The sequence below is a fragment of the Erinaceus europaeus genome, chromosome 11 (assembly GCF_950295315.1).
Source record: "Erinaceus europaeus chromosome 11, mEriEur2.1, whole genome shotgun sequence".
In the NCBI taxonomy this organism is placed as follows: domain Eukaryota; kingdom Metazoa; phylum Chordata; class Mammalia; order Eulipotyphla; family Erinaceidae; genus Erinaceus; species Erinaceus europaeus.
This window is the reverse complement of record NC_080172.1, coordinates 42,011,238-42,039,023: the sequence shown is the minus strand read 5'-3', so window position 1 is coordinate 42,039,023 and position 27,786 is coordinate 42,011,238. Positions and strand designations below refer to the sequence as shown.

The window sequence follows — 27,786 nt, the reverse complement described above, 5'->3', positions numbered from 1 at the left end:
TCATACAGAGGGAACATGGAGGGAAGGTTATTCTCAGAAACCTTGGTTAGTCTTGTTCTGATCCTCCATAAAACTGGAGAGTATGACTTCCAACTTGTTTTTCAGATAGAATAATTCTGTGGAGATGGTTTCACAGAGCTACCATGAGCTTATCAGCTAGAATACAGACTAATCTCCGGTTGCCTTTTAACATAATTGCCTCTTTGGGTGGGATTTTCAGCTAGTAAATATTACTATTGAAATTACATTCCACAGAAATTTCTCACACTATCTTTATGGCCAGATAAAGAAATAGAAACACAAAAATCATTCAAAACAACATATTTCTGATGGAATGAACGTCTAATTCTACTCAAAGAGGGGTGATTAATGCATCTTTTCTAACTTTGTATGACACTTCTCATCATGGCTTACTCCAGATTGCCATTAATAAGGACAGTGAAGGCCTGGTAAAATAACTCACTTGGATAGTGCACCACTTGTCGATGTGCACAACACAGGTTCGAGCTTGATACCCACCACATTGAAGGAAGCTTTGGGTAGCTGGGTGTTGGAACTCCTGATAAGAGTGCACATGTTACAATGCTCAAGGACCCAGCTTCTTGCCCCCAGCCCCCACCTGCAGTAGGGAAAGTTTTGCGAGTGGTAAAGAAGTGCTGCAGGTATCTCTTATTTTCTAACTCTCCCTTCCCGATTTCTGGACTGTCTCTATCAAATAAATAGAGATACATTTGTCACATTCACAGGTGACCCAAAGCAAAGGGATTCCTGTGAACTAGAATAGGAGGGTTGAACTTCAAATTAAAATATAACTGGAGTAGAGGTTTGGGGGGTGGTTAAGTGCAAGAACCCATACCTTGTATGCTTGAAGCCCAGGGTTTATTAACACCTGGCACTGCCTAAATACAAGAAAGACAAAAACAAATAGAATATCACATTTGGCAACAATACTCTGGTTTCTCTTTCTTTCTCACATTATTCCCCCACACACACAACACAGGGACAAAGTTAAGACATAAAGGGATACCTGTTAAGAGACAGAATAGATCGAAGTGGGGGAAGTAATAGGCTTTAATTAGCTGACTGGCTTAATATTTTCAACAGATTTGGCATATTTGTGGATTGAGGGGGCTAGACAGTGGTGCACCCAGTTAACCACACATATCACCATGTGCAAGGATCTGAGTTTGAACCCTCATTCCCCACCTGCCAGGGGGTCACGCTTCACAACAGTGAAGCGGGTCGGCAGGTGTGTATCTGTCTCTCTCCCTCTCTTATCTTTCCCTCCCCTCTCAGTTTCTCTCTGTCCTGTCAAATAAAATAGAAAGGAAGGGAGGAAGGAGGGAAATGGCCGCCAGAAGCCATAAATTTGTAGTGTTGGCACCGAGCCCCAGCAATAACCCTGGTGGATATATATATATTTGTGGACTTAAAATGAGGACATAAAGATTTGTGTATTCATTTTAAATAAGGTTCCTATACAGACACACTGCAGAAACACCCTGGTCTGGCATGAAACTTAGCACTGTAATTGATGTAGACAAATGATATGTAATAAACACAGTAAGTGATGGGGGGGCAGTAGCGCAGCAGGTTAAGCGCACGTGGCGCAAAGTACAAGGACCGACATAAGGATCCTGGTTCGAGCCCCCGGCTCCCCACCTGCAGGGAAGTCACTTCACAGGCGGTGAAGCAGGTCTGCAGGTGTCTTGTCTTTCTCTCCCCCTCTCTGTCTTCCTTTCCTCTCTCCATTTCTCTCTGCTATCCAATAACAATAACATCAACAATAACAACAATAACCACAACAAGGCTGCAACAACAAGGGCAACAAAAGGGGGGGAAATGGCCTCCAAGAGCAGTGGACTCATGGTGTAGGCACTGAGCCCCAGCAATAACCCTGGAGGCAATAAATAAATAAATGGTGTGTGTGTGTGTGTGTGTGTAGTATAATGCTATGGTGGGAAAATACATGGAGGTAAAGAGGGAGGTCTGTGAGTTTAAGTAGTGTGGTCAGGCCTCATTGAAAAAATGATGGTGGAAGAAAGATAGGAAGGCAAAAAGAGCTATGTGAGTATCTAGGGAAGAATCTTTAGGATGGCTGTGTTATCCTCCTTCTTCTTGTAGCGTTTGCCCTTCTTTCATAGCCAGTCAACAGCGTCAGGTTGAGCCTGATGTGAAGTTTCGAGACCTCCTTTGAATCTGGAGAGGTGGCAGTCATTGACTATGTGGGTCATAGTCTGTCTGTAGCCGCAGGGGCAATTCGGGTCGTCTCTGGCTCCCCAGTGATGGAACATAGCGGCGCACCGGCCATGGCCTGTTCGATAACGATTGAGGAGGGCCCAATCATAACGTGCTAGGTCAAAGCCGGGTTGACGCTTGCAGGGGTCTGTGATGAGGTGTTTGTTCTTTACCTCAGCTGACTGCCAACTCTGTTTCCAAGAGTCTGGAACAGAGAATTTCAGTGTAGGCGTAGGGGACCAGATTGGGTGACGAGACATCAAGCGTTGGACAGGGTGGGCGAAGATACCCGCATATATTGGCAGGTCCGGTCGAGCGTAGACGTGGGAAATGAACTTAGATGATGCCGCATCCCGACGAACATCTGGCGGGGCGATGTTGCTAAGAACTGGCAGCCATGGAACCAGGGTGGAACGGATGGTTCCAGAAATTATCCTCATGGAGGAATACAATTTGGAATCGACCAAGTGGACATGGGGGCTACGGAACCATACTGGGGCACAGTATTCTGCAGTGGAATAGCGTAATGCCAGAGATGATGATCGTAGTGTGGAAGCGCTCGCGCCCCATGAGGAGCTGGCCAGTCTTGCAATGATGTTATTCCTCGTGCCCACCTTTGCCGCAGTTTTTATGAGATGTTTGTGAAATGACAGAGTGCGATCTAGAGTAACGCCAACATAGACTGGCTGGGCTTCATGCCGGATTCTCGTACCGCCAAGCTGCACATCAAGCTCACGCGAGGCCGAGGCATGGTGTAGATGGAAAACAGATGATACAGTTTTTTTGCAGTGCTAGGGATTAGTCGCCATTTTTTACAGTAATCAGATATCAGAGACATGTCTTTCGTGAGTGTTTCCTCGAGGATGTCGAACTTGGATGCCTGAGTTGCACAGCAGATGTCATCGGTGTAGATGAACTTCCTTGAAGAAGTTTCTGGGAGGTCATTGATGTAAACATTAAATAGCGTAGGAGCCAGAACAGAGCCCTTGGGGAGGCCACTTGAGACAAGTCTCCATCTGCTAGACTTGTCACCCAGATGCACCCGGAATCTTCTGTTTTGGAGAAGAAACGATATAGTGTTAGCCACCCGTGGAGGCAGGCATCTTGAGATCTTGACTAGGAGACCACGGTGCCAGACCGTGTCATAGGCTGCTGTGAGATCAACAAAGACAGCACCGTTTTTAAATTCTTCTGGAATCCATTTTCAATGTAAGTTGAGAGGGCCAGGTCTTGTTCACAGGTATATCTTCCTGGGTGGAAACCGTAGGTCTGGCATTTTCCAGGGATAACAGAGTATGTCTGGAATGGTGATGAAGGAAATTTGTAGGGGTAAAGTCTAAGAGGTCCAGCTGCCATTTCCCTAATGAGAAGCAGGGACTGGTCTTACTTTGTGATGATTCAAGGGGTCAGAACCAGTAGCATGAAAATGGGTGAAAGGAACATTTAGAGAGGTAGGCTACAAGGGACTCTTGGCATTTGCACATTTATTTACTATCATATCTTGAATACATGTAGTAAGGAACTATGTTGTCCTAGAGGCTGAGGTGGGATAAAGTTATAAAAATAGGTGTTTTTACATGACCCTGCAATTCCTCTCCTGGGGATATAGCCTAAGGAACCAAACACACCCATCCAAAAAGACTTGTGTATGCCTGTGTTCATAACAGCATAATTTATAATAGCCAAAACCTGGAAGCAACCCAAGTGTGGCTAAGTAAGTTGTGGCATATATACACAGTGGAATACTATTGAGCTATTAAAAAATGGTGAATTCACCTTCACCTCATCTTGGATGGAGCTTGAACAAATCATGTTAAGTGAGATCATCCAGAAAGAGAAAGAATATGGAATTAGCTCACTCATGGACAGAAGTTGAAAAAGAACAGAAGGGAAAACATAAAACAGAATTTGGACTGGAGTTGGTATATTGCACCAAAGTAAAAGACAAAGTTCAGGTTCTGGAACATGATACCTAGTAGAGGCTGAATGGAAATGTGGAAAACTGAGAAATGGTACACATGTACAAACTATTATATTTTACTGTTGACTGTAAACTATTAATCCCCCAATAAAGTTGGTTTTTTTTGTTTGTTTTGTTTTTAATGCATGTTTTAGGGACTGGGAGGTGACTCGATGTTACCATGCTTTGACCTGGTTCAATCTCTGGAACCATGTAAAGACAAAAATGACTGTACAATCTATTCAAAGTATTGAAATGGATCTCAGACCTTCAGGTGTCCAGTCTAGACTTCATATCAAGAAGTATTGGACCTTTGATGACATTTCATAACCTCCTTCTCCAGGCCCAGCCTATACTAGTGTCATTAGTTGTGTTAGTCTTGCAGATGGCAGAACATCTGGGGTTTACAAGACTATTAATTCTTAAAGATGTATATAAGGCCTTTGTGAAGTATAAAGTAATATTTTTTTAAGAAAGGATTAATTAACAAAACCATAGGGCAGGAGGGGTACAACTCCACACAATTCCCACCACCCAATCTCCATATCCCACCCCCTCCCCTGATAGCTTTCCCATTCTCCATCCCTCTGAGAGCATGGACCCAGGGTCATTGTGGGTTGCAGAAGCCACTTTCAAAGCCAGCAACAAGCAGCTCCTGACAGCTTTCAAGCTGTTGGTCCTGCTCTTCGAGTCCACCAACTTAATGTTGAGGGGCTGACCTTTGCCAAACGCGTTCTTATTGGTCAACTGGCGATACAGCATAAGGCAGATGTTATCTGCCTACAAGAAACACATATAGCAGTCGATGAAGCTGCTCGATTCACCATCGGTGGATTCGATTTAATATGCTATAATCTCCATCCTAAACACGGCCGAGCCATCTACGCCAAATCGTGTCTTGTGGACGTTTACCACACGGCCTCTTCGACCTTCTACGACTCCATTACTATTGGAACTATTCAGCTCGTCAACGTATATAAGCCTCCCAGTGCCTCATGGGATAATGAGGTCCTGCCTAGCCCGAATCACCCAGCCGTTAACGTTGGAGACTTCAATAGTCATCACCAAGACTGGGGATATTCCTCCACTCATGCTGACGGCTCTATCTTAGCTGACTGGGCTTCAGCGAATGACCTCTCCCTATTATACGATCCCAAACAGCCAGGCTCTTTTCACAGTGCTAGATGGAATAAAGACTCGTCACCCGACCTGTGCTGGATTAGCACAGTCAACGGCCAAGCCTTTCCCACTACGAGACAAGTTCTCAAGATCTTCCCGCACAGTCATCACTGCCCAGCTATCATCCACATTGGTCTCCAGCTCCCACTGATTCTATACTCGGAGAAACTAAGATGGAACTTTCGGAAAGCAAACTGGCGTCTGTTCAGTGATCTTACCAACAAATCTATTCCTTCAATTCCAATTAACTCTATCCCCCCTGAAGATTCCTACAGGCGCTTCCGCCAAGCCATCTTCAAAGCAGCTTCCCAAGCCATTCCTCATGGGAGACGTGCTAGCTATACGCCTTGTCTTGATGCTGAATGCGAGCAACTACTAATGCAGTATGATGAGTCGAGCGACCCAGATGTGGCTGACCATCTCATTGCCTCCCTGGATGCAGCACGCCAAGCCCGCTGGCAGCAACTCACGGAAAGTCTGAACTTCACCCACTCAAGTAGGAAGGCCTGGAAGCTTCTTCACAGACTGGGTGCTGGTAGCCAACCCCCTCCCGTCTCCCATCCTCCCGTATCTCCAAACTCAGTTGCCAGTCACCTAACTCAAGTTGGACGTGCTAAGATCGACCCAGTCTGGAAAAGAGAAATTTCCCATGAGTGGTCATCCCACTTCCGGTTATCTTGTCCATCTCCTAAACTCTCTCCCTTTACTCTGTCTGAACTGGAAGACGCTTTGAAGAGGGTTAAACCAGGAACAGCTGCTGACTATGATAACATCACTCCAGAACTCATTCTTAACCTGGGTCCCGCGGCAAAGAAGTGGCTCGCTTCATTCCTGTCCCACATCTTGGAATCTGAGTCTATGCCCAAAGTTTGGCATCGTGCGAAGATTATAGCAGTTTTGAAACCAAAGAAAGACCCAACACTGGCCGCCAGCTATAGACCAATTTCTCTCCTCTCCGTGTGTTACAAACTCCTTGAGAGGCTGCTTCTGTCACGTATTTCTCATCTTACAGAGAAATTCCTATCACCCGCCCAAGCTGGTTTCCGCCCAGGAAGATCTACCTGCGAACAAGCCCTGGCCCTCTCAACTTACATTGAAAATGGATTCCAGAAGAATTTAAAGACGGGTGCTGTCTTTGTTGATCTCACAGCAGCCTATGACACGGTCTGGCACCGTGGTCTCCTAGTCAAGATCTCAAGATGCCTGCCTCCATGGGTGGCCAACACTATATCGTTTCTTCTCCAAAACAGAAGATTCCGGGTGCATCTGGGTGACAAGTCTAGCAGATGGAGACTTGTCTCAAGTGGCCTCCCCCAGGGCTCTGTTCTGGCTCCTACGCTATTTAATATTTACATCAATGACAACACCATTTCCCTAACCTTCCTCAAAGATTAGTGTCAAAGGCTAATTAACAGGGGGATTCCCTTAAAAGGATACCCTCCTGCTGTTTGCCAGTTTTGTTTAGTTTTATTTCATTTTTATTGTTGTTGCTTGCTTTTTGTTGTTGTTTCTTGTTTGTTCTTTGTATTTTTTACTAGAGCATTGCTTACAGAGCCTCATGCCTGAAAGTCTTTTGCATAACCTCTGTGCTGTCTCTCCTACCCTGCTGCAAGCATCCTTATTGCTGAGAGAGTTAGGACATTCAGGAAATGACTGTCAGTGTGTAGACTTCTCCACCCCAGTTTCCAGTACATGCCTGGAATATCTTTACTTCTTCAAAGAGTAAGCCTCTCTCCCTTAACTCCTTGGGTGAGCAGGCAGATGCTATTTCCTGGATCCCTGAGTCTCTAGTTCCTGAACTTGCAGGTGCTTGAATCTCAGCTTCCTTTACTGAATCTGCTACTCTCTCCATCCTTTCCTTTTTTTTAAAAGCAGGTTAACACAGCATATCTGTCCTTTTTGTCTATACCTTTGTTGAGCATTTATTGTCATTTGGGGGTAGTGAGTTTTTAGGATGACTTTAAAATAAACTTGTGTATTTTCAATTCTGTTAGCCTTTCCAAAATTCCAAATTTATTTAGTGAAGTTAAATGTATTGGGAAAACCTTTGTGGTTTTTATTGACAATAATTAATGAGATAGAAAAACAAAAGAAAATAGACCCAGCTCTGTCAACTTCAGTTTATTCACTTACAAGACTAAGAAATGGGAGGGGTAGTTCATCTGGTATGGTGTGTGCCTTATCATGTACGGCCCAGACCAAGGAGAGGCACAGCATGGGGGAAGAGTGATTCCAGTACTGTAGTGTCATTCCTTTTCTGTCTATCAGAATGAAAAGTGGGTGTGGAGGTGGTAAAAACTACCTGTCTGAGGCCCCAGCTCCACCAAAAGGAAAGAAAGAAATAGAAATGCTGGCAGGTAGCTCACCTAGTAGAGTATATGTTACCATGTAAAGAGAACCTGGTTCTAGCCCAGCCCCACTGCCTTGAAGGAAGTTTTGGTGCCATGGTCTCTTTCATTCTCTCCCTGTCTCATAATTAATTAATTAATTAGCACTACAGAGGAACTCTAAATAGAATTACTAGCAGTGTCAGTATCTTAGGTATGATGTTGTATTACAGTTTTGCAAGATGTTGCTATTGTGGGAAACATAATGCATGGAATCCTTTTTTGTTTTGTTTGCTTGTTTTACTAGGAAAATAATTACTTAAGCCATTTGTCACATAGGTGCAATTTTATCTTCCCATGTCTGCATACCACTCCCACCACCAGATATCTCTCTCTCTCCTACAACTGCTTGTGAGTCTACAATTATCAGATTAAAATTTAATGTTAAGGGCGGGGGGCATGTAGCAAGATAGCTCACCTAGGCAGGTGACCCAGGTTCAAGCCTAGCTTCCACAACACTGGGGAAAACGTCATCACTGTGTTAATCTCTCCCCTGTCTTCCTCTGTCTTAAGTCAGCTTGGAGCAGTGAAAGCCCAACAAGGATCGTGTGTGTGTGTGTGTGTGTGTGTGTGTGTGTGTGTGTGTGTGTGTAATTTTTTAAGTAGTTCATGGCTCCCAAAGCCAGTAGGTTAGGGTCCAGGTGGTGGTACACCTGGTACAATGTGCAAGGATCTAGGTTTGAGCCCCAGGTCCCTAGCAGCAAGTGGTGAAGTATGGCTGCAGGTGTCTCTTTATCTCCCCTTGCTCCATTTCTTTTTTTTTTTAATTTCTTTATTGGGGAATTAATGTTTTACATTCAACAGTAAATATAATAGTTTGTACATGCATAACATTCCCCAGTTTCCCATTTAACAATACAACCCCCACTATGTCATTTATCATCCTTCATGGACCTGTATTCTCCCCACCCACCCACACCAGAGTCTTTTACTTTGGTGCGATGTGCCAATTCCATTTCAGTTTCTACTTGTGTTTTCGTTTCTGGTCTTGTTTTTCAACTTCTGCCTGAGAGTGAGATCATCCCATATTCAGCCTTCTGTTTCTGACTTATTTCACTTAACATGAAATTTTCAAGGTCCATCCAAGATCAGCTGAAAACGCCATTTTTTACAGCTGAGTAGTATTCCATTGTGTATCTATACCACAACTTGCTCAGCCACTCATCTGTTGTGGGACACCTGGGTTGCTTCCAGGTTTTGGCTATTACAAATTGTGCTGCCAAGAACATATGTGTACACAGATCTTTTTGGATGGCTGTGTTGGGTTCCTTAGGATATATCCCCAGGAGAGGAATTGCAGGGTCGTAGGGTAGGTCCATTTCTAGCCTTCTGAGAGTTCTCCACAGAGGTTGGACCAATTTACATTCCCACCAGCAGTGTAGGAGGGTTCCTTTGACCCCACACCCTCTCCAGCATTTGCTGCTGTTACCTTTTCTGATGTATGACATTTTCACAGGAGTGGAGTGATATCTCATTGTTGTCTTGATTTGCATTTCTCTGACAATCAGAGACTTAGATCATTTTTTCATATGTTTCTCGGCCTTTTGGATCTCTTCTGTGGTGAATATTCTGTCCAAGCCCTCCTCCCATTTTTGGATGGGGTTATTTGTTGTCTTGTTGTTGAGTCTGGCAAGCTCTTTATATATGTTAGTTATTAAACTCTTATCTGATGTATGGCATGTAAAGATCTTCTCCCATTCTGTGAGGGGTCTCTTAGTTTGGGTAGTGGTTTCTTTTGCTGTGAAGAAGCTTTTTAATTTGATGTAGTCCCATAGGTTTATACTTGCCTTAGTCTTCCTTGTAATTGGATTCGTTTCATTGAAAATGTCTTTAAAATTTATGCGGAAAAGAGTTCTGCCAATATTTTCCTCTAAGTATCTGATAGTTTGTGGTCTAACATCCAAGTCCTTGATCCACTTGGAATTTACTTTTGTATTTGGTGAAATATAGTGGTTCAGTTTCATTCTTCTGCATGTTTCAACCCATTGTTTCCAACACCATTTGTTGAAGAGACTCTGCTTTCCCCATGTAATAGTCTGGGCCCCTTTGTCAAAGATTAGATGTCCATAGGTATGGGGCCTCATTTCTGGGCTCTCAATTCTATTCCACTGGTCAGTGTGTCTATTCGTGTTTCAGTACCAAGCAGTTTTGATGACAATGGCCCTATAATACAGTTTGAAATCTGGGAGTGTGATGCCTCCGGTTCTGTTCTTTTTTCTCAAGATTGTTTAGGCAGTTCTGGGTCTTTTCCGGTTCCAGATAAACATTTGTAGCATTTTTTCTATTCTCCAAAAAAATGTGCTTGGGATCTTGATGGGGATAGCATTAAATTTGTAGATTGCTCTGGGTAGTATATTCATTTTGAAGATGTTAATTCTTCCAACCCATGAACATGGAATATCTTTCCACTTCTTTGTGTCTTTTTCAGTTTCCTTGAGTAGTGACTCATAATTTTCAGTATACAATTCTTCCATTTCTTTGGTTACGTTTCTTCCTAGGTATTTTATTGTTTTTGTTGCTATAGTAAAAGGAATTGATTCCTGGATTTCAATTTCTTCTAACTTAGTGTTTGCATAGAGGAATGCCACTGACTTTTGAAAGTTAATTTTGTAACCTGACACCTTACTGTATTGCCTGATGATATCCAAAAGCTTCTTGCTGGATTCCTTAGGTTTTTCTATGTATACTATCATGTCATCTGCAAGTAAGGAGTATTTGACCTCTTCTCTTCCATTCTGTATCCCATTAGTTCCTTGCTCCTGCCTGATTGCTATGGCAAGAACTTCCAACACTATGTTGAATAGTAATGGTGATAGTGGGCAGCCCTGTCTAGTACCTGATCTGAGGGGAAATGCTTCCAGTTTTTCACCATTGAGTATGATGTTGGCTGTAGGTTTGCTATATATAGACTCCACTATCTTCAGGAATTTTACATTTATTCCCATTTTTTGTAGTGTTTTGATCATAAAGGGTTGTTGTATTTTGTCAAAGGCTTTCTCTGTATCTATTGATATGACCATGTGGTTTTTGGTCTTGCTTTTGTTGATATGGTGGATCACGTTGATTGATTTACGTATATTAAACCAAGCTTGCATGCCTGGGATAAACCCCACTTGTTCATGATGAACAATCTTTTGATATACTGCTGTATCCGGTTGGCTAGAATTTTGTTCAATATTTTCGCATCTATGTTCATCAGAGATATTGGTCTGTAATTTTCTTTTTTGATTGTGTCCCTGTCTGCTTTTGGTATCAGGGTGATGTTGGCTTCATAGAAGCTGGCAGGGAGTATTCCAGTGTCTTCAATCTTCTAGAAGACTTTTAAAAGTAGAGGTATTAGTTCCTCTTTGAAGGTTTTGTAGAATTCATTTGTAAAACCATCTGGTCCAGGACTTTTATTTTGGGGGAGATTTTTGATAACTGTTTCAATTTCCTTAGCTATGATGGGCCTGTTCATGTTATCCACTTCCTCTTTACTTAGTTTTGGAAGTTGGTAGGTATCTAGGAAATCGTCCATTTCTTCCAGGTTCTCTAACTTGGTGACATATAGTTGTTCATAGAAGCCTCGCATGATATGTTGAATTTCTCCAATATTTCTTCTTGTTGTTTTAACCATTTTATATATTATGTTATGAGTTCCCTTTATCAGTACTTTTCAAATTACTGATCGCTATTGCTTGGAATGACTTGTGTCTAAGTAAGTTAATTAAAGGGTTCACAGTGGTGGAAGTTAACAGTTGTTTCAATATTTTAATCTCTGAGTTGGAGCTCAGTGGTTTAAAAACCTTTTTTTTTTCTTCCCTGTAGGCTATGGGAGCCTGAGGGCTTTTAAACTTTTTCTTCTTCTAGCGTTTGCCCTTCTTCCGTAGCCAGTCAACAGCGTCAGGTTGAGCCTGATGTAAAGTTTCGAGCCCTCCTTTGAATCTGGAGAGGTGGCAGTCATCGACTATGTGGGTCATTGTCTGTAGCCGCAGGGGCAATTCGGGTCGTCTCTGGCTCCCCAGCGATGGAACATAGCAGCGCACCGGCCATGGCCTGTTCGATAACGATTGAGGAGGGCCCAATCATAACGTGCTAGGTCAAAGCCGGGTTGACGCTTGCAGGGGTCTGTGATGAGGTGTTTGTTCTTTACCTCAGCTGACTGCCAACTCTGTTTCCAAGAGTCTGGAACAGAGAAGTTCAGTGTAGGCGTAGGGGACCAGATTGGGTGACGAGACGTCAAGCGTTGGACAGGGTGGGCTTTTAAACTATCAATAGGCTTCAGCTTAATCACTGACTCCTGACCAAGAGATAAAGCAGGGTGTGGCAGAAATAATCCAGTGATTATGCCCCTCAGCTGTGCCACCGAGGTATAGGTCTTCTCCTGAGTTTCCTGGTTAGATCTCTGTCCCCTGGTGTCCATCCCTGTCGCTGCTCCAGATTCTGAGGGTAATAACAGTGGAGACTCAGAGTTGCACTTGGTGAGTCTCTGGGGAGTCCTCTCCTCCCTTCAGCTGTCCCCTTGTTGGTGGAGCAGACTGGAGATGGTGTCTCAACTGATAAACTGCTGGACTGTTAGCAGTCACTTAATCTCTCCTTAGGCTCCTCTCTCCTCTCTGTCACCAGCCACCGGTGATTTAGTGGGTTCCTGTGGTCATTCTAGTCCTGTCTTGTTTCGGTCCCGGATGGTCTCCTTTGGTATTCCTAGTTGATCGGGAGAGGAGAGTTGAGGAGAGAAAGCGATCTGCTGCTGCTTGTAGCTCCGCCTCCGGAAGTCCCCCCTGCTCCATTTCTAACTGTCTCTATCCAATAAATAAATAAGATTAAAAAAAAAAAAAGGCTACACCAAAGCCAGTAGGTTAACTGAACTGTATCACAAGAATAAGTTAGATTTTTAAAATTCAGATTCTTGGGCCCTGCACCAGGGTAGCTGTGAAACTGCTATCTTGAATCCATATTTTAGCAAGTTCCCCAGGAGGCTCAGAGGGTATCTGGCTTAGAGAGCTACTGTAGTAGTCTGGTGATGAGGGAAAGAAGATTCCACTGAGTTGTGGCATGGTGCAGGCACAAAGCCCCAGCAAGCCAAAAAATTGCTATGATTAAGGATCAGTGGGATAGCTCACCTGGTAGGACTCCAGCCTTGCTATGTGTGTAGCCCATGTTCAACTCCCCTGTCATCTCCATGGGAGCACTACAGTACTAGGGGAAGCCTGAGAGCTGTGGTGCCTCTTTCTCTTGCTCTGTGTATATGTCTATCTCTCTGTCCATCTGAAAAGGTTTACCTGGGATGGTGAAATTGCTCTTGTATGGTATCAAAAATAAGTTTTAAAAGTGATGAGACTGAGGGAGTCGGGCAGTAGAGCAGCAGGTTAAGCGCACGTGGCACAAAGCGCAAGGACTGGCATAAGGACCCCGGTTCAAGCCCCCGGCTCCCCACCTGTAGGGGAGTCGCTTCACAGGCAGTGAAGCAGGTCTGCAGGTGTCTGTCTTTCTCTCCCCCTCTCTGTCTTCCCCTCCTCTCTCCATTTCTCTCTATCCTATCAAGCAACAACATCAATAACTACAATAAAACAACAAGGGTGACAAAAGGGAATAGATAAATTTTTTTAAAAAGCTGAGACTGGTATGTGGAGGGTAAGAACCAAAGTGTCACTCAGGCATATGCTGTGCCCACTTTTGAATGCCTGACATCATGCTAGGAGTTCATTGCCTTATCCATTGCACCACCTCCTGGGCCACATAAATTTTGTGATTTATTGTTTGTGGTGTCAGGAAATGAATGCAGTGGTTATACAAAAAGCAACTCTCACACCTGAGGCTCCAAAAGTCCCAGGCTCAATCCCCTATACCACCAGAAGCCAGAGCTGAACTGGTTAAAAAAAAGAAGAAAAGAAATATTTATTGACTTGTTTTATTTATTTTATTTTTGAGAGAGATGCAGAGAGAGAGAGGAACATCAGAGCCCCAGACACGAGAGGTTTTTTTGCATAACCATTCCCCCCACCCTTAGGTCTTCTTTTTTTTTTTATTTTCCCTTTTGTTGCCCTTGGTTTTTTTATTGTTATTGTAGTTATTGTTGTTGTTGATGATGTCATTGTTAGATAGGACAGAGAGAGATGGAGAGAGTAGGGGAAGACAGAGGGAGGGAGAGAAAACAGACACCTGCAGACCGTCACCACCTATAAAGCAACAAGCAACTCCCCTGCAAGTGGGGAGCCAGGGACTCGAACCAGGATCTTTACGCCGGTTCTTGCACTTTGCACCACGTGTGCTTAACCTTCTGTGCTACCGCCCAACTCCCTAGGTCTTCTTTTTTAAGATGCATCAGTACTCACTCTCTCACTTACACAGAGCCTAGCTCAGGCTTCCTCGCTATACAGCAAGCAGTTTCAGGGAAATTGGGTTGTTAGGTTTTCATTAACTATCCCAAAGGATATGTTTTAGAGGCCTGGGCACCATTCATGACTTCATGTGGCCTTGTCTTGAAGTCCAAACCTCATTACAAAAAAAAAAAGCCTGTGGCCAGCCCAGGGTTGTGCAAGAGTGTGAATTCCAGCACCATATCACTGGTAATTTTGAGTCTTTTTACCCCTTTTCCTTAAAGTTGTACTTATAGTTCATTGTTTTCTTGTTGTTTTGTTTTTTATATTGTCATAAAAATTGACAAGAGTGTAAAGGTAACAGGATGCATGCCTTACCACTCAGCTCAAGTTTGAGTTCTCACTATGGCACCAGAGGAAGCTAGGTGCTATGACATTTCTCCCTCTCTTTGTTTTTAAGAATAATTTTACAGACTTATTAATGAGAGAGGAAGAAAGAGAACCCCTATGTGTATGCATATGTTATGCCAGTGATTGAACTCAGGACATCATGCTTAAGAATTCAGTGCTTAGGGAGTCGGGCAGTAGCACAGTGGGTTAAGCGCAGATGGTGCAAAGCGCAAGGACCAGTGTAAGGATCCCAGTTCGAGCCCCCAGCTCCCCACCTGCAGGGGAGTCACTTCACAGGCAGTGAAATAAGTCTGCAGGTGTCTTTCTCCCCCTCTGTCTTCCCCATGTCTCTCCATTTATCTCTGTCCTATCCAACAATGACATCAGTAATAACTACAACAATAAAACAAGGACAACAAAAGGGAATAAATAAATAAATATTTTTAAAAAAAGAATCCAGTGCTTAAGCCAGGCAGTTAAGCTCACACATTACTATGCACAAGAACACAGGGTTGGGGAGTTAGGTGGTAGCGCAGCAGTTAAGCGCACAAGGCGCAAATCACAAAGACCATCATAAGGATCCCGGGTCAAGCCCCCCGGCTCCCCACCTGTAGGGGAGGCTGTGAAGCAGGTCTTTAGGTGTCTGTCTTTCTCTCCCCCTCTCTGTCTTCCCCTCCTCTCTCCATTTCTCTCTGTCCTATCCAACAACGACAACAGCAACAATAAAAACAAGGGCAACAAAAGGGAAAATAAATATAATAAAAAAATTTTAAAAAAAAGAACACAGGGTTGAGGCCCCCACCCCCCACCCCCCACCTATAGGCAGGGAGCTTCACAAGCAGTGAAGCAGGTCTGCAAATGTCTATCTCTCTCCCTCACTATCTCCCCCTTCTCTCTCAATTTCTCCCTATCCTATCAAAGAGAAAAAAGGGAAAAGATGGCCGCCGGGGCTGGGTTGGTGGCACACTTACTTGAGTGCACACATTGCAGTACACAAGGACTCCAGTTCAAGCCCCTGGTCCCTATCTGCAGGGGGAAACTTTGAGGATATTCTTGGCTACACACTTTATTTTCAGGGATTGCAATTTCTTAAATGTTTTAAAATCTTCAGGGTTTATTTTCTCCACTTTAAAAACATTCTACAAAGCTCAGACATTCTTAATACACAATTTTTAATGAACTACCATTCAGTAGACTTTGTATGTATCAGAATTAGCTTAACCCCCACCCCAAGAAAAAACCTGATAACTCTAAATTTACAAAAATATGTGTACATCTTTCTTTTAATATTTATTTATTCCCTTTTGTTGCCATTGTGGTAGTTATTATTGTTGTTGTTGTGGATGTTGTTGGATAGAACTGAGAGAAATAGAGGAGGGGGAAACAGAGAGAGGGAGAGAAAGATAGGCACGTGCAGACCTGCTTTTACCACCTGTATGTATAGAATTTTAAAAATAAAAATATAGGGGGTGAGGCGGTGGCGCAGTGGGTTAAGCGCACGTGGCGCAAAGCGCAGGAACCGGCGTAAGGATCCCGGTTCGAGCCCCCGGCTCCCCACCTGCAGGGGTGTCGCTTCACAGGCGGTGAAGCAGGTCTGCAGGTGTCTATCTTTCTCTCTCCCTCTCTGTCTTCCCCTCCTCTCCATTTCTCTCTGTCCTATCCAACAACGAATTGCGTCAACAAGGGCAATAATAATAACCACAACGAAGCTACAACAAGGGCAACAAAAGGGGGGGGGGGAATGGCCTCCAGGAGCGGTGGATTCATGGTGCCGGCACCGAGCCCAGCAATAACCCTGGAGGAGGAAAAAAATAATAATAATAAATAAAAATAAAATAAAAATATAAGTAACTCAGCAGATAGTGTATAGGAACTACCTGCCTGGGATCCTATATAGCAACTCATCTGTCAAACTGCAGCCTCTCATGAAATAAAAATAAAAATTTTTAAGAGAGTAAAATCATCAAAGCTTCTATACCTGTACATCTATTTAAAGGAAGTCAGGGGCAGTGCAGATAGTAACAATACAGATCAGTCAGTGGCAAAGTTTTATTGGGACACAGTGCATTTACTGAATCCACCTGCTTTCCTTTACAGCTGCGGAGTAGAGGCTGTATGCCCCATAATAGCTAAAATATTTAGTCTGGCAGGAAAAGTATGCACTCTCTTGATCTATACTAGTAAGGTGAATGCTAACAGTATTCAGGGGTTCCCCCCAAATTTTACCAGAGCACTGCTCAGCTCTGGCTTATGGTAATGTGGGGTATTAAACCTGAGACCATGGAACCTCAGGCATGAGAGTCTGTTTGCATAACTATTATGCTATCTTCCTCACCCTCAGGCTATTCTCTACACCTTCTGCAGGACTTACCTATGTTGTGTCACATACATACATGATCACATACACATATCTAGACCTCCAAGCCAAGGGACAGGCATATGCCAAATGGGCAACAGCAAATAGTACTTCTTCCACCACCAGGAGGAGCTGTACCACTCCCACCAGTCTCACAAGCACCTGCACATGGTACTAGAGAGTGCTGCTTACACCTCACCTAGAAGAGATAGGGAAAGAGTGATGGGTTGTCCTTGTCATTTCCTGTTGCCTTGCATCCCACACACCATTAGCTGAGGCAGCAGCTTCTGGAAATACAAAGTGAAAACCTAGCCTCCAAACCCATTCTAGCTTCTTAGTTGAAGGCAACTGTTGATGATACTTTCAAAGTGAAAATTACCCAGTAGAGTATGTTCCTTGCCATCTATATAGGCCTGGGTTCAAGCCCTGGCACCACATGGGAGTAGCATGACATCAGGAGGTCTGCTTTGGGGTGGGGAGGGGTCCCTGAAATAAAAAGTATAGAAAAGTCATCCCAGGAGAGGGATTCCAATATGCCTAAGGCCCCGTGTTACAGAAAATAAATCAAAATAATGAAAATCTGGGATGACTGTTTAACCCAACAAAAGCAACAGGATTAAATGGGTATTAACACAGACAAACTGCCTCTAATATTCTACTTGACTACCACACATGATACACTTCAAGTTCCTTGTCTGTTTTCTCTCTTTCTCTGCTCCAGCCCCCACCTCCCCCTCATTCCTCCAGATTGCTGCAAACTCACCCTTCTTCCCTCATACAGCTATGAGGGAAGTGTCTCCAAGAAGGGACAGAAATGATGGACTTTACACTAGTGTTTGTTGACTAGCAATGTTCAGCTCTGACATATGGTTGTACTATGGATTTAACCTGGGACCTTTGGTGTCTCTGACATGGAAGTCTTTTTGCAAAACCATCATGTCTCTCCAGACAACTCTACTCTTCCCTCACCCATCTATGTTCAGGTGTCCCCACAAAGGTACAGATGCAATGGACTTCTGGAGTGAGAAAAATGTTCTGTATCTTGACTTTGGGCATGGTTTCACAAAGGTCTGTCAGAACTCATTGAAGTGTATACTTTATATGGGTGCAATTTATATTACTATGTAAACTAAGCTCCAATAAAGTTATTTTTACATTAATTGTAAGGTGCATCATCTTGTTTGTTTTTTTCTTTTATACCAGAGTACTGTTCAGCTCTGGTTTATGGTGGTGCAGGTTCCTTGACTTTGGAACCTCAGGCATGAGAGTCTCTTTGCATAACCATTATGCTATCTACCCCCACTCTGGTGCATCATTTTTTTAAAAAGGTTTTACTAATAAAAGAGAACGAGAAAGAGGACCAAAGCATCACTTTGGCATGTGCAGTGCTAGGCTCAAATATGAGACCTCAAGCTTGAGTGTCCGATACTATAATCACTGTGCCACCTCTTGGGTCACCACTAAAATTAATTTATGGGAGTTGGGCAGTAGCGCAGCAGGTTAAGCGCAGGTGGTGTGAAGCTCAAGGACTGACTTAAAGATCCCAGTTCCAGGTCTGCAGGTGTCTGTCTTTCTCTCCCCCCTCTGTCTTCCCCTCCTCTCTCCATTTTCTCTCTGCCCTATCCAACAACTACAACAATAAAACAAAAAGGGCAACAAAAGGAATAAATAAATAATTTTTTAAAAATTAATTAATTTATAATGGACTGCAGAGAACTAAATAAAACATATAACCAACCATGCCTTCATATATTGATTTAAGATATATGCCCATTTGAAAAGTCTTATGAAAGTGAAAGAAAATAAGAAACATTGGTTTTTTTCTTAGTAGGGAGTATTTTTTTATTAATCAGCAAAATTTAAACTATTTCTTAGGAGAATATGATATGATATTCTATATCAAAGCTTCATTTTCAAATTAATATTAGAAGGCAGAAAAAAAAGCTTAAATCTAATTTGTTGCAGGAAACTTTAAAAAAAAATTAAGTATTCCCTTTTGTTGCCCTTGTTTTATTGTTGTAGTTATTATTGATTGGTTTTGTTGTTGTTGTTGGATAGGACAGAGAGAAATGGAGAGAGGCAGGGAAGACAGAGGGGGAGAGAAAGATAGACACCTGCAGACCTGCTTCGCTGCCTGTGAAGCGACTCCCCTGCAGGTGGGGAGCTGGGGCCTGGAACCGGGATCTTTAAGTCGGTCCTTGAGAAGCCACCTGTGCTTAACCCGCTGCGCTACCACCCAACTCCCCCCCCCCCTTTTTTTTTAAACCAGAGCACTACTCAACTCTGGCATATGGTAGTGCAGGGGATTGAAACTGGGACTTTGGAGCCTCAGACTTAGTTTTTGGAAGCATAATAATCACTATGCTATCTGCCCACCCCTTAAATCTCTAATTTATTCATGATTTATTTTGTTTATACTTTGCTATGAGGATTTTTTTTTTAACTTACAGAGTTTTAAGATAGGTTTGTGATTTAAGAGTGTTTAAAGGAAAATGTTTCATCTATGTCTCTAGGTTGTTTTGTGCATTCAAGGGGTAAATTCCAAAGTCTATTTAGAGTCATAGAATGGGTTCTTTTCCCGACATATATCTTCTGCCATGTCATTCATCTGCAGACATGACTGGTTTTCTGACTCTAGAAGTCAGTAATTTTTGCTTTTGCTTAGCTCAGACTGTGACAGTGATGGACTTTGTTGTGAAGTACTGCCTGCCACACCAGCTACTAAAGAGTGTTGTTCACACACACACACACACACACACACACACACACACACACAGTGCTGACTGCTTGTTTTTCTGTTCCAGGGGACCATCAGTGTAGGCATTGATGCCACTGACCTTTTTGATCGCTATGAGGAGGAGTATGAAGATGTGTCTGGAAGTAGTTTTCCCCAGATTGAAATTAACAAAATGCACATATCCCAGTCCATTGAGGTAAAGCGCACAGACCCTGTATGTGGTGGTTCTTGGGTTAATGAGGTACAGTACAGCACACCAGGCAGCTGCCTAAGAGCTTCTGACCAGGGTTTTTCTCGTCTTTATTTATGAAAGTAGCCACTTTAAAGAGAGAGAGATTGCTGTATTCCCAGTCTTGTCTGCTACTGCTTTGCCCACTATTAGCAGCTTGAGGGCCAAGGACCCTTGGCTTCTGAGGGTATGAAGGCTCTTCAGCCAGGCAGTGCTAATGGACTGAGTGAAACAAAAGACTAAGGTCACAGTGGTTTTAGAAGAGCAAGCAGCCCTCCATGGGTAATTCCAAGATCCAGGCACCTTCTGTTGCTAAAAGGACAACATTCAGCTGAGCCAGGGTCATTAAAATGCTTTCTTTCTGCCCACTGTTTGACTATGTCAGGCCATTCTACTGAGGGTTAGAGTAGTTCTCTGCTCCAACTGACCTTTTCGATCTCCATGAAGATCAATAGGTACTTATTCTCAAATGCAGCAGCCTAGGTGCTTCCTCTTGGTGCTTCCAGAGTCACTTATTATGGCCATGAGAAGATCTTCCCTAAAGTGGCAGATAAGGACTGAGGGGGCCCTGGAAGTCCTACAATGGGAAGCGGTATGGTAAAGTCTCTATGTAAACTAATGCCTGTGGTACACATAGAACCAGTGCTTGACCCTGTGTGTCATCCCCAGCCCTTCCCTGGGTTTTTAAAAGGTGACCATTAAAAAGCTTTGTAAGAAAAATAATAATAATAAAATAAAAATAAAAAGCTTTGTAAACACTATCATGGTGACTACATGCAGTTCAGAGGCCAGAGAAGTAAAGCCATTGTAGTAATTCAGCATCTATACACACTTAAGAGTTACGTGTGCTTGTGACCTTGTACTTATGGTATATTCATTAGACTGCTTTCTCGGCTTCCTGTTGGCTTTGATTCCTTTATTATCAGTACTATCTTTCTTAGGCACCTTTGACAGCTACAGACACAGCCATCCTCTCTGGAAGCCTCTCGACCCAGAATGGGAATGGAGGGGGTTCCATTAACTTCGCACTCAGACGAGTCACCTCTGCAAAGGGCTGGGGAGAGGTAAGAATGTCAGCTAACTGGGTCAGTGTGCCCCTGCAGTGCCTTATTTCTGAAACCTTCTAAACCTTCTGAACCTTCTAAAAGCTAATCCTCAAATGACCTAGCTTGTCCATATCATGGTGTAACTGGATTTCAGTGTCAAACTTCCTTAAATCAGTTGTCCCCAAGAGAAGAATATTTCTCTTGTCTAAGAGGGAATCTTCCTAGTCTGCTGAGTAGCTCAAAGTTAGGATATGACAATAAAATTCCCCTTGAGATAACCAACATCCAGAAACTGAATCTCTGGAAACTCAGCATCTCTGCTCCCATTCAACAAAAACCTGTACACTGTTCCCCTCTCCTGCACAATTCAGAAGGGTGGTGCCTCTGTCTCAGTTCTCTGGTCCACTGATTGGTGGTCATTTAACAGCCAGTTCTGCCAAGCAAATTGAGCTGCATCAATTAACATTGAAGAGTTGCCTTGAAAGTCACCCAGACTAGTAAATGAGGCAGCCAAACCGGCTGACTTCCAAGGCTTCAAATGCAGAACTGCTGATGGGTTTCTTATTAGACCCCAGAGAACTGTCTCCAGTCACCTGTGAGACCTGCAGACAATGAAGCACAGCAGAAGGAAGGTTAAGAGGAGGGGGAGCAAAGCCCCCAACTGCCACCATAGGTGTGCCACAGAGGCTTTGGCTGCCAGTTGCCTCTTCTGACTCACACTGGAGGAGCGAGTAATGTTTTCTTTGGAAAGGCTCCTTCCTGAAACTTGCCTTCTTTCCCTCTGGAAATAACCAACTCTTTTTTTTTTTTTTTTTTTTGCCTCCAGGGTTATCACTGGGGCTCCATGCCTGCACTACAAATCCACTGCTCCTGGAGGCCATTTTTCCCATTTTTGTTGTCCTCATTATTATTGTTGTTACAGCTGCTGTTGTTGCATAGGACAGAGAGAAATCCAGAGAGGGGGAGAGAAAGATAGACACCTGCAGACCTGCTTCACTACTTGTGAAGCAACCCCCCTGAAGGTGGGGAGCCGGGGGCTCGAACCAGGATCCTTACACCAGTCCTTGCCCTTCACGCCATGTTCACCTAACACAATGCCCTGTGGCCCAGCCCCCACCAACTCCTTTTGACAAAAGTTACGGTAAGATACTAAGGATCCTCCACCCCCTACTTTTAGAACCCAAATCTGGGCCAGGGCATTGGTGTGAGTGAAGGAAGGAGTTATAGCCGGAGGTGTTACCTGAGACTTGGGTCACTGCTGTGAGGTAAAATTCATTAATCCTCTCTCTCTCTCTTTTTTTTTTTTTTTTTTTTGTTTTCTTCTCCTTTCTTTTGAACAGTTAGAATTTGCAGCTGGAGATCTACAAGGACCTTTATTTGGTCTAAAGCTGTTCCGTAATCTCACACCCAGATGGTAAATATAAAAGAGATAAATTCTCTTGGATGCTTTTTTGTGAATTTAGGAGACCAGAACCTGTGTGCTCTTTCTGTCAAGGTCATCTGGATTCACCTTATCTGCCCCATGAGTCACTAAGGGTAGTTAGTCCCTGTAGTGCTGGCATGGAGCTGGGGCAGTGTGTGTGGCAGAGTGCACCAGATTGGGGCACTTATTACACATGAAAGGGAGCAATTCCATTTCATAAAACTGAGAGGGTAGGGGTGGGGAGAGAAGCCAGAGCACCACTCTGTTACACAGTACCAGGGATTGAGCCAGGAATCTTAGACTTATAAATCCAGTGCTTTACCAGTTGAACTATTTCCCTGTCCTATTTTTCCCTCTCCCTTTATTTTTTATTTATTCTGGATAGAGACAGAGACTGAGGGGGCGAAGTCATGGCGCACCTGGTTGAGTGCACATGTTACAATGCAGAAGCACCTAGGTTTGAACCCCAGTCCTGCAGGAGGAAAGCTTCATGAGTGGTGAAGCAGGGCTGCAGGTATTTCTCTATCTCTCTCCCTCTCTGCCACCCCTTTCCCTCTCAATTTCTGGCTGTCTCTGTCCAATAAATAAATAAAGGTAATAAAAAAATAAATTCAGTTTAAAAAAGAGACTGAGAGGGAATGGAGAGAAAGGAAGAGAGATATAGTAATACTGATTTACTGCTTGGAAATCTTCCCCCCGAAGGAGGAAGCTGGAAACTTGAACTAGGCTCCTTGTGTCTTGTATCCACCTAGCTCCCTATTTTTTTTTTTAATGTAGTTGCTAGGGAATGACCTGAAATATTTACAGACATATTATAAATCATTTCTTTCACCCAAAGAACATACCTTTTGTTCTAAAAGGAACCTCACTCGATAGTAAGGAAACTATAGATTTCTCTACTGCAACTGGAGAAACCCCAACTGCTGTCAGTTTATTCATGTAGAATGTCTGCTCTCTAAGACTAAAGTCATTTTGTGAGTAATATTCAATGATTGGGCTGGGGAAAACAGCTCATCAATGTGTTAAAGCTCAGTCTTAGTGTGCTTGAGGCTCAGCGGGCCCAGTTTCAATCCCCAGCACCACCATAAGCCATAGCTGAACTTTGTTCTGGTCTGTCTCTCCCTCTCCTTCTCCCTCTCTTTCTCCTTCTCCATCTCTCTCTCCCTCTCCCCCGCCCTCTCTCCTTCTCCCTCTCCTTTCCTCCCTCTCTCCTTCTCCCTCTCCCTCCCTCCCTCTCTCCTTCTTCCTCCCCCCTTTCTGATTTTTCTCTGTATCTCATTGAAGTAAATAAATTTTATAGTTGTGACCAAAGGGTGGTTAACAGAATATTCTCACAGGCAAGCAGACTATGCAGTGTTCCTGTCCCTTTGCAGGGTCTGCCTTGCTGCTCTCTCCCAGAGTGAGATAATGTGTATAATAATGTGAGCCTAATAAGGCTCAGTCTTGTGGGGGAGGGGCGAGGTGGACAGGGAGCTAAATCTCTTTTTTTTTTTTAATATTTATTTTATTTATTTATTCCCTTTTGTTGCCCTTGTTGTTTTATTGTTGTAGTTATTATTGTTGTTGTCGTTGTTGGATAGGACAGAGAGAAATGGAGAGAGGAGGAGAGAAAGATAGACACCTGCAGACCTGCTTCACCGCCTGTGAAGCGACTCCCCTGCAGGTGGGGAGCCGGGGTTCGAACCGGGATCCTTATGCCGGTCCTTGTGCTTTGCACCACCTGCGCTTAACCCGCTGCGCTACAGCCCGACTCCCACTAAATCTCTTTTTACTCTAATTCTTTATCTTTAGATTCTTTTAAATTTCACTCTGGGACTGTCTTGAAATTCTAGGGGTGACTTCTAGCCCTTTGTTCTTCCTGCCTACCCTGACTCTGGAATGGCTAAAGCAGAATAATAGAACCATCAGGCAGGGTGACTTGAGAATGATATGAGAGAAATTGTGAGGTTGGGAGTCCTGTGAAGAGTAAGTAGTGACTCATTTCATTTTGGAAACCATTAGAGGTTTATGGGTAAAGGAGTGGATGTGATCAGTTATAATTGATATCACACCTCTGGAGCTGAAAAAGACTTGAACTGAATGTAGCCACTCTTAGAGTACTAGGCTATATATAGCGCCTTGAGTGAAGCAGTGTGTAATCCTTTGTTACTAAGGTGAAATACCCCTCTTTAACCAGGAGATGGAGCTCACTGCCTTGGGAAAAAGCTTCAGAGACCCTTCAAGGAAATGTTTGCTGTTCTAGTTTTCCAAGAGCCTTCACTCACCAGTGAAACCAGGACAGTCTTTTATTTATACTGACAGAGTTGGAGAAATAGTTCATCAGATCAGGGGTGCCTGCCTTGCCATGCTCTTAGCCCACCTTCCAGCCTTGGTTCCACAGTGGGGTGTACAGCAGTGGCACTGGGGAGGCTCTGGTGCTGTGGAGTCCCTCCTTTTCTGTCTATCTCTACCTGAATAAAAAAAGTTGGGCTGGGCTGGAGGATAGCATAATGGTTTTCTTTTTTTTTTTTAATTATTTTAAATATTTACTCCCTTTTATTGCCCTTGTTTTTTTATTGTTATAGTTATTATTGTTGTTATTGATGTCGTCATTGTTGGATAGGACATTGAGAAATGGAGAGAGGAGGGGAAGATAGAGAGGGGGAGAGAAAGACAGACACCTGCAGACCTGCTTCACCACTTGTGAAGCAACTCCCCTGCAGGTAGAGAGCTGGGTGCTCAAACTGGGATCCTTACACCGGTCCTTGTGCTTTACACCACGTGTGCTTAGCCCGCTGCGCTACTGCCCAACTCCCAGAATAATGGTTTTCATGCCTGAAGCTCTGAAATCCTAGGTTCAATCCCTAGCACCAACATAAGCCAGAGCTGAGCAGTTCTGTATCTGTCTATCTATGTATCTATCTATCTTTCTCTCTCTCCCCTCCTTCCCCTCTCATTAAAATAAATAAATAAATAATTTATTTTTTAAGTTAGCCTAAAGCAGTGAAATCATGCATGCCCCAGGACACTCCCTAAAAATGTTGACATTTGGAGGGGTCAGTTGATGGCACACCTAGTTGAGTGCACATGTTACAATATGCATGGGCCCAGGTTTGAGCCCCTGATCCCCACCTGCAAGGGGAAAGCTTCACAAATGGTGAAGTAGTGCTGCAGATGTCTCTCTCTATCACCCCCTTTCCTCTCAGTTTCTGGCTGTGTCTGTCCAATAAGTAAATAAAGATAATTTTTTTTAATTTAATGCTGACATTTGGGCCCCACCCAAAAGTCAACTTAATTGGTCCATGTGTGGATGACCAGTTCTGAAACTGCTGCCTATCAAACCCACTTTTTAGACTATGCATTCCAGGTGTGCTCTCGGGAAATCAGTAGGAAGTAACTGGAACAGAAGCCACCTATCAGCACCTTTTAGATGAGCCAGGGAAGTACACTGTGTAGCCAGGTGTGGGAACCTCTTGGATGGATCTAAGCTACTATGGGATTGCATCTCCTGATTAGGCAGGTCGAGACTCAGGGTCCTCTTTGTTACTAAAGTTAGAATGGATAGAGAGTGGGGAAGTGCACATTAGCAGGTGAGTCACTGGAAAGATCACCTTTATGCCCCATGCACACACATATATTCTCTCCTCTGAGAGGAGACTTGGTCTCCTTTCTCTGCTGGGATCTGAATCCAGAATTCAGGGCCTTAGCATAGCAGAGCGGAGAGCCAGAGCGGACTAGAGAGCCAGATGTTATCCAGGACTTTTTCTCTGTGTGTCCCCCTAGCTTTGCAACAACCAACTGTGCCCTGCAGTTTTCGTCCCGTGGAATCCGACCTGGCCTTACTACTGTCCTAGCTCGGAACCTGGACAAGAACACCGTGGGATACCTGCAATGGCGGTGGGGTATCCAGTCAGCTATGAACACAAGCATCGTCAGGGACACCAAGAACAGCCACTTCACTGTGGCCCTACAGGTGAGGACAGACCTGGTCAAGGGGTGGGTGTAGGCTCTTCCCCTTCACTCACATGAGCTAAGTCAATATTCTTTGCCCTGGTTACTCTGTGCATGTGGGGGTAGTGGGGAGTGGCAGGCTTCAGGTCCTGGTCACTCTCAGAGGGGTTGAAACATTGCCCTTGTCAGGTTCCCAACTATCTTAAAAAGCCCTTTTCACATATCCTGGAGAAGCCCACAAAGTAAGGGGAGCCCTGGTTGGTAAGTAACTCCAAAGCTAAGTCATGCATTGTGGTGCCATTATTACCAGGCAGCAGGGCCAGTGAGAGGGGCCCACCCCAGGGGCAGCTCAACCCACTAGCTGCTCTCCCATGGGAACGCTGTGCTGCAGAAATTTTGTCCAAAGAAGTCTGAAGCCTGGGATAGTATGTGAAATCTCCCAGATTGTTTTGTTTTGGTGAGCCAGGACCTCACACATAACATGATTGCACCATCCCCAGTCTAACTTTCATTCAAATGAAGACAGGAAGAGACACCATGGCAAAATAGGTGTCCTATTTGGAGAGCCATTCCTCAGCCCTTCTGTTTTTTAAATATTGACTGCTGGTAATTTTTCACTCACTTCATGCAGCCACCAGAATTATGCCCCTGCCTGTGAGACCTGCCCACGATTGATGCTGAGCAGAGGCTCCATCACTAACTAGACTTATTTTGTTTCTATTTCTCCTCAGCTTGGAATCCCACACTCCTTTGCATTAATCAGTTATCAGCACAAATTCCAAGATGATGAGCAGACTCGTGTGAAAGGCTCTCTGAAGTAAGTCCTGACCAGGCCTGGAAGCAGAACCCATCTGTATGGAGAGTTCCTAGTGGCAGGGCTGCCTGTGTTAGTCTCTTATATCAGCTTCTTGAACAGGATCTACCCCATCTGTATCCCTTGAGACATGTCTTTTTATTTATTTTTGATAGAGACAGAAATTGAAAGGGGCTAGGGGATGGCACACCTGATTGAGCACACATTACAGTGCGCAAGGACCCAGGTTCAAACCCCCGTCCCTGTCTCTCTTCCTCTCTATCTCCTCCTTCCCTCTCAATTTCTGACTGTCTCTATCCAGGAAATAAAGATAAAGAAAAAGAGGAGGTCGGGCGGTAACACAGCAGGTTAAGCACACGTGGCACAAAGTGCAAGAACAGGTATAAGGATCCCAGTTGGAGCTCCCAGCTCCCTACCTGCAGGGGAATTGCTTCATAGGCAGTGAAGCAGGTCTGCAGGTGTCTATCTTTCTCTCCCCCTCTCTGTCTTCCTCTCCTCTCTCCATTTCTCTCTGTACTATCCAACAATGACAACAATAATAACAATAATAAACAAGGGCAACAAAAAGGAAAATAAATATAAATATATATATATTTTGAATTTTTTTTTAAAAAAAAAGAAAAGAAAGGGGAGGAGAAAAGAGACATAGCACTGTTTCATATCTCATGAAGATGTAGGTGAGGCTAAGGGCTTGAACCTTGGTCCTAACACACTGTAATGAATGTGCTCAGCCAGGTGAGCCGCCACCCAACCCCTAAGACACATCATTACTAATGGAAGACCTGACTATCAGTGTCC

At 43.9% G+C, this 27,786-nt stretch overlaps 1 protein-coding gene across 1 annotated transcript in view; it reads left to right on the top strand.

The window, feature by feature from the left end:
* DNAJC11 (DnaJ heat shock protein family (Hsp40) member C11) overlaps positions 1-27,786 on the top strand; it is a 96,733-nt gene that overhangs the window by 48,635 nt on the left and 20,312 nt on the right. Inside the window, exons 5-9 of the mRNA XM_007532742.3 lie at positions 19,614-19,742; positions 20,717-20,839; positions 22,162-22,235; positions 26,007-26,196; positions 26,906-26,991. Of these exons, the coding sequence (XP_007532804.1) occupies positions 19,614-19,742; positions 20,717-20,839; positions 22,162-22,235; positions 26,007-26,196; positions 26,906-26,991 (602 nt within the window). The remainder of the gene's footprint in view (positions 1-19,613; positions 19,743-20,716; positions 20,840-22,161; positions 22,236-26,006; positions 26,197-26,905; positions 26,992-27,786) is intronic.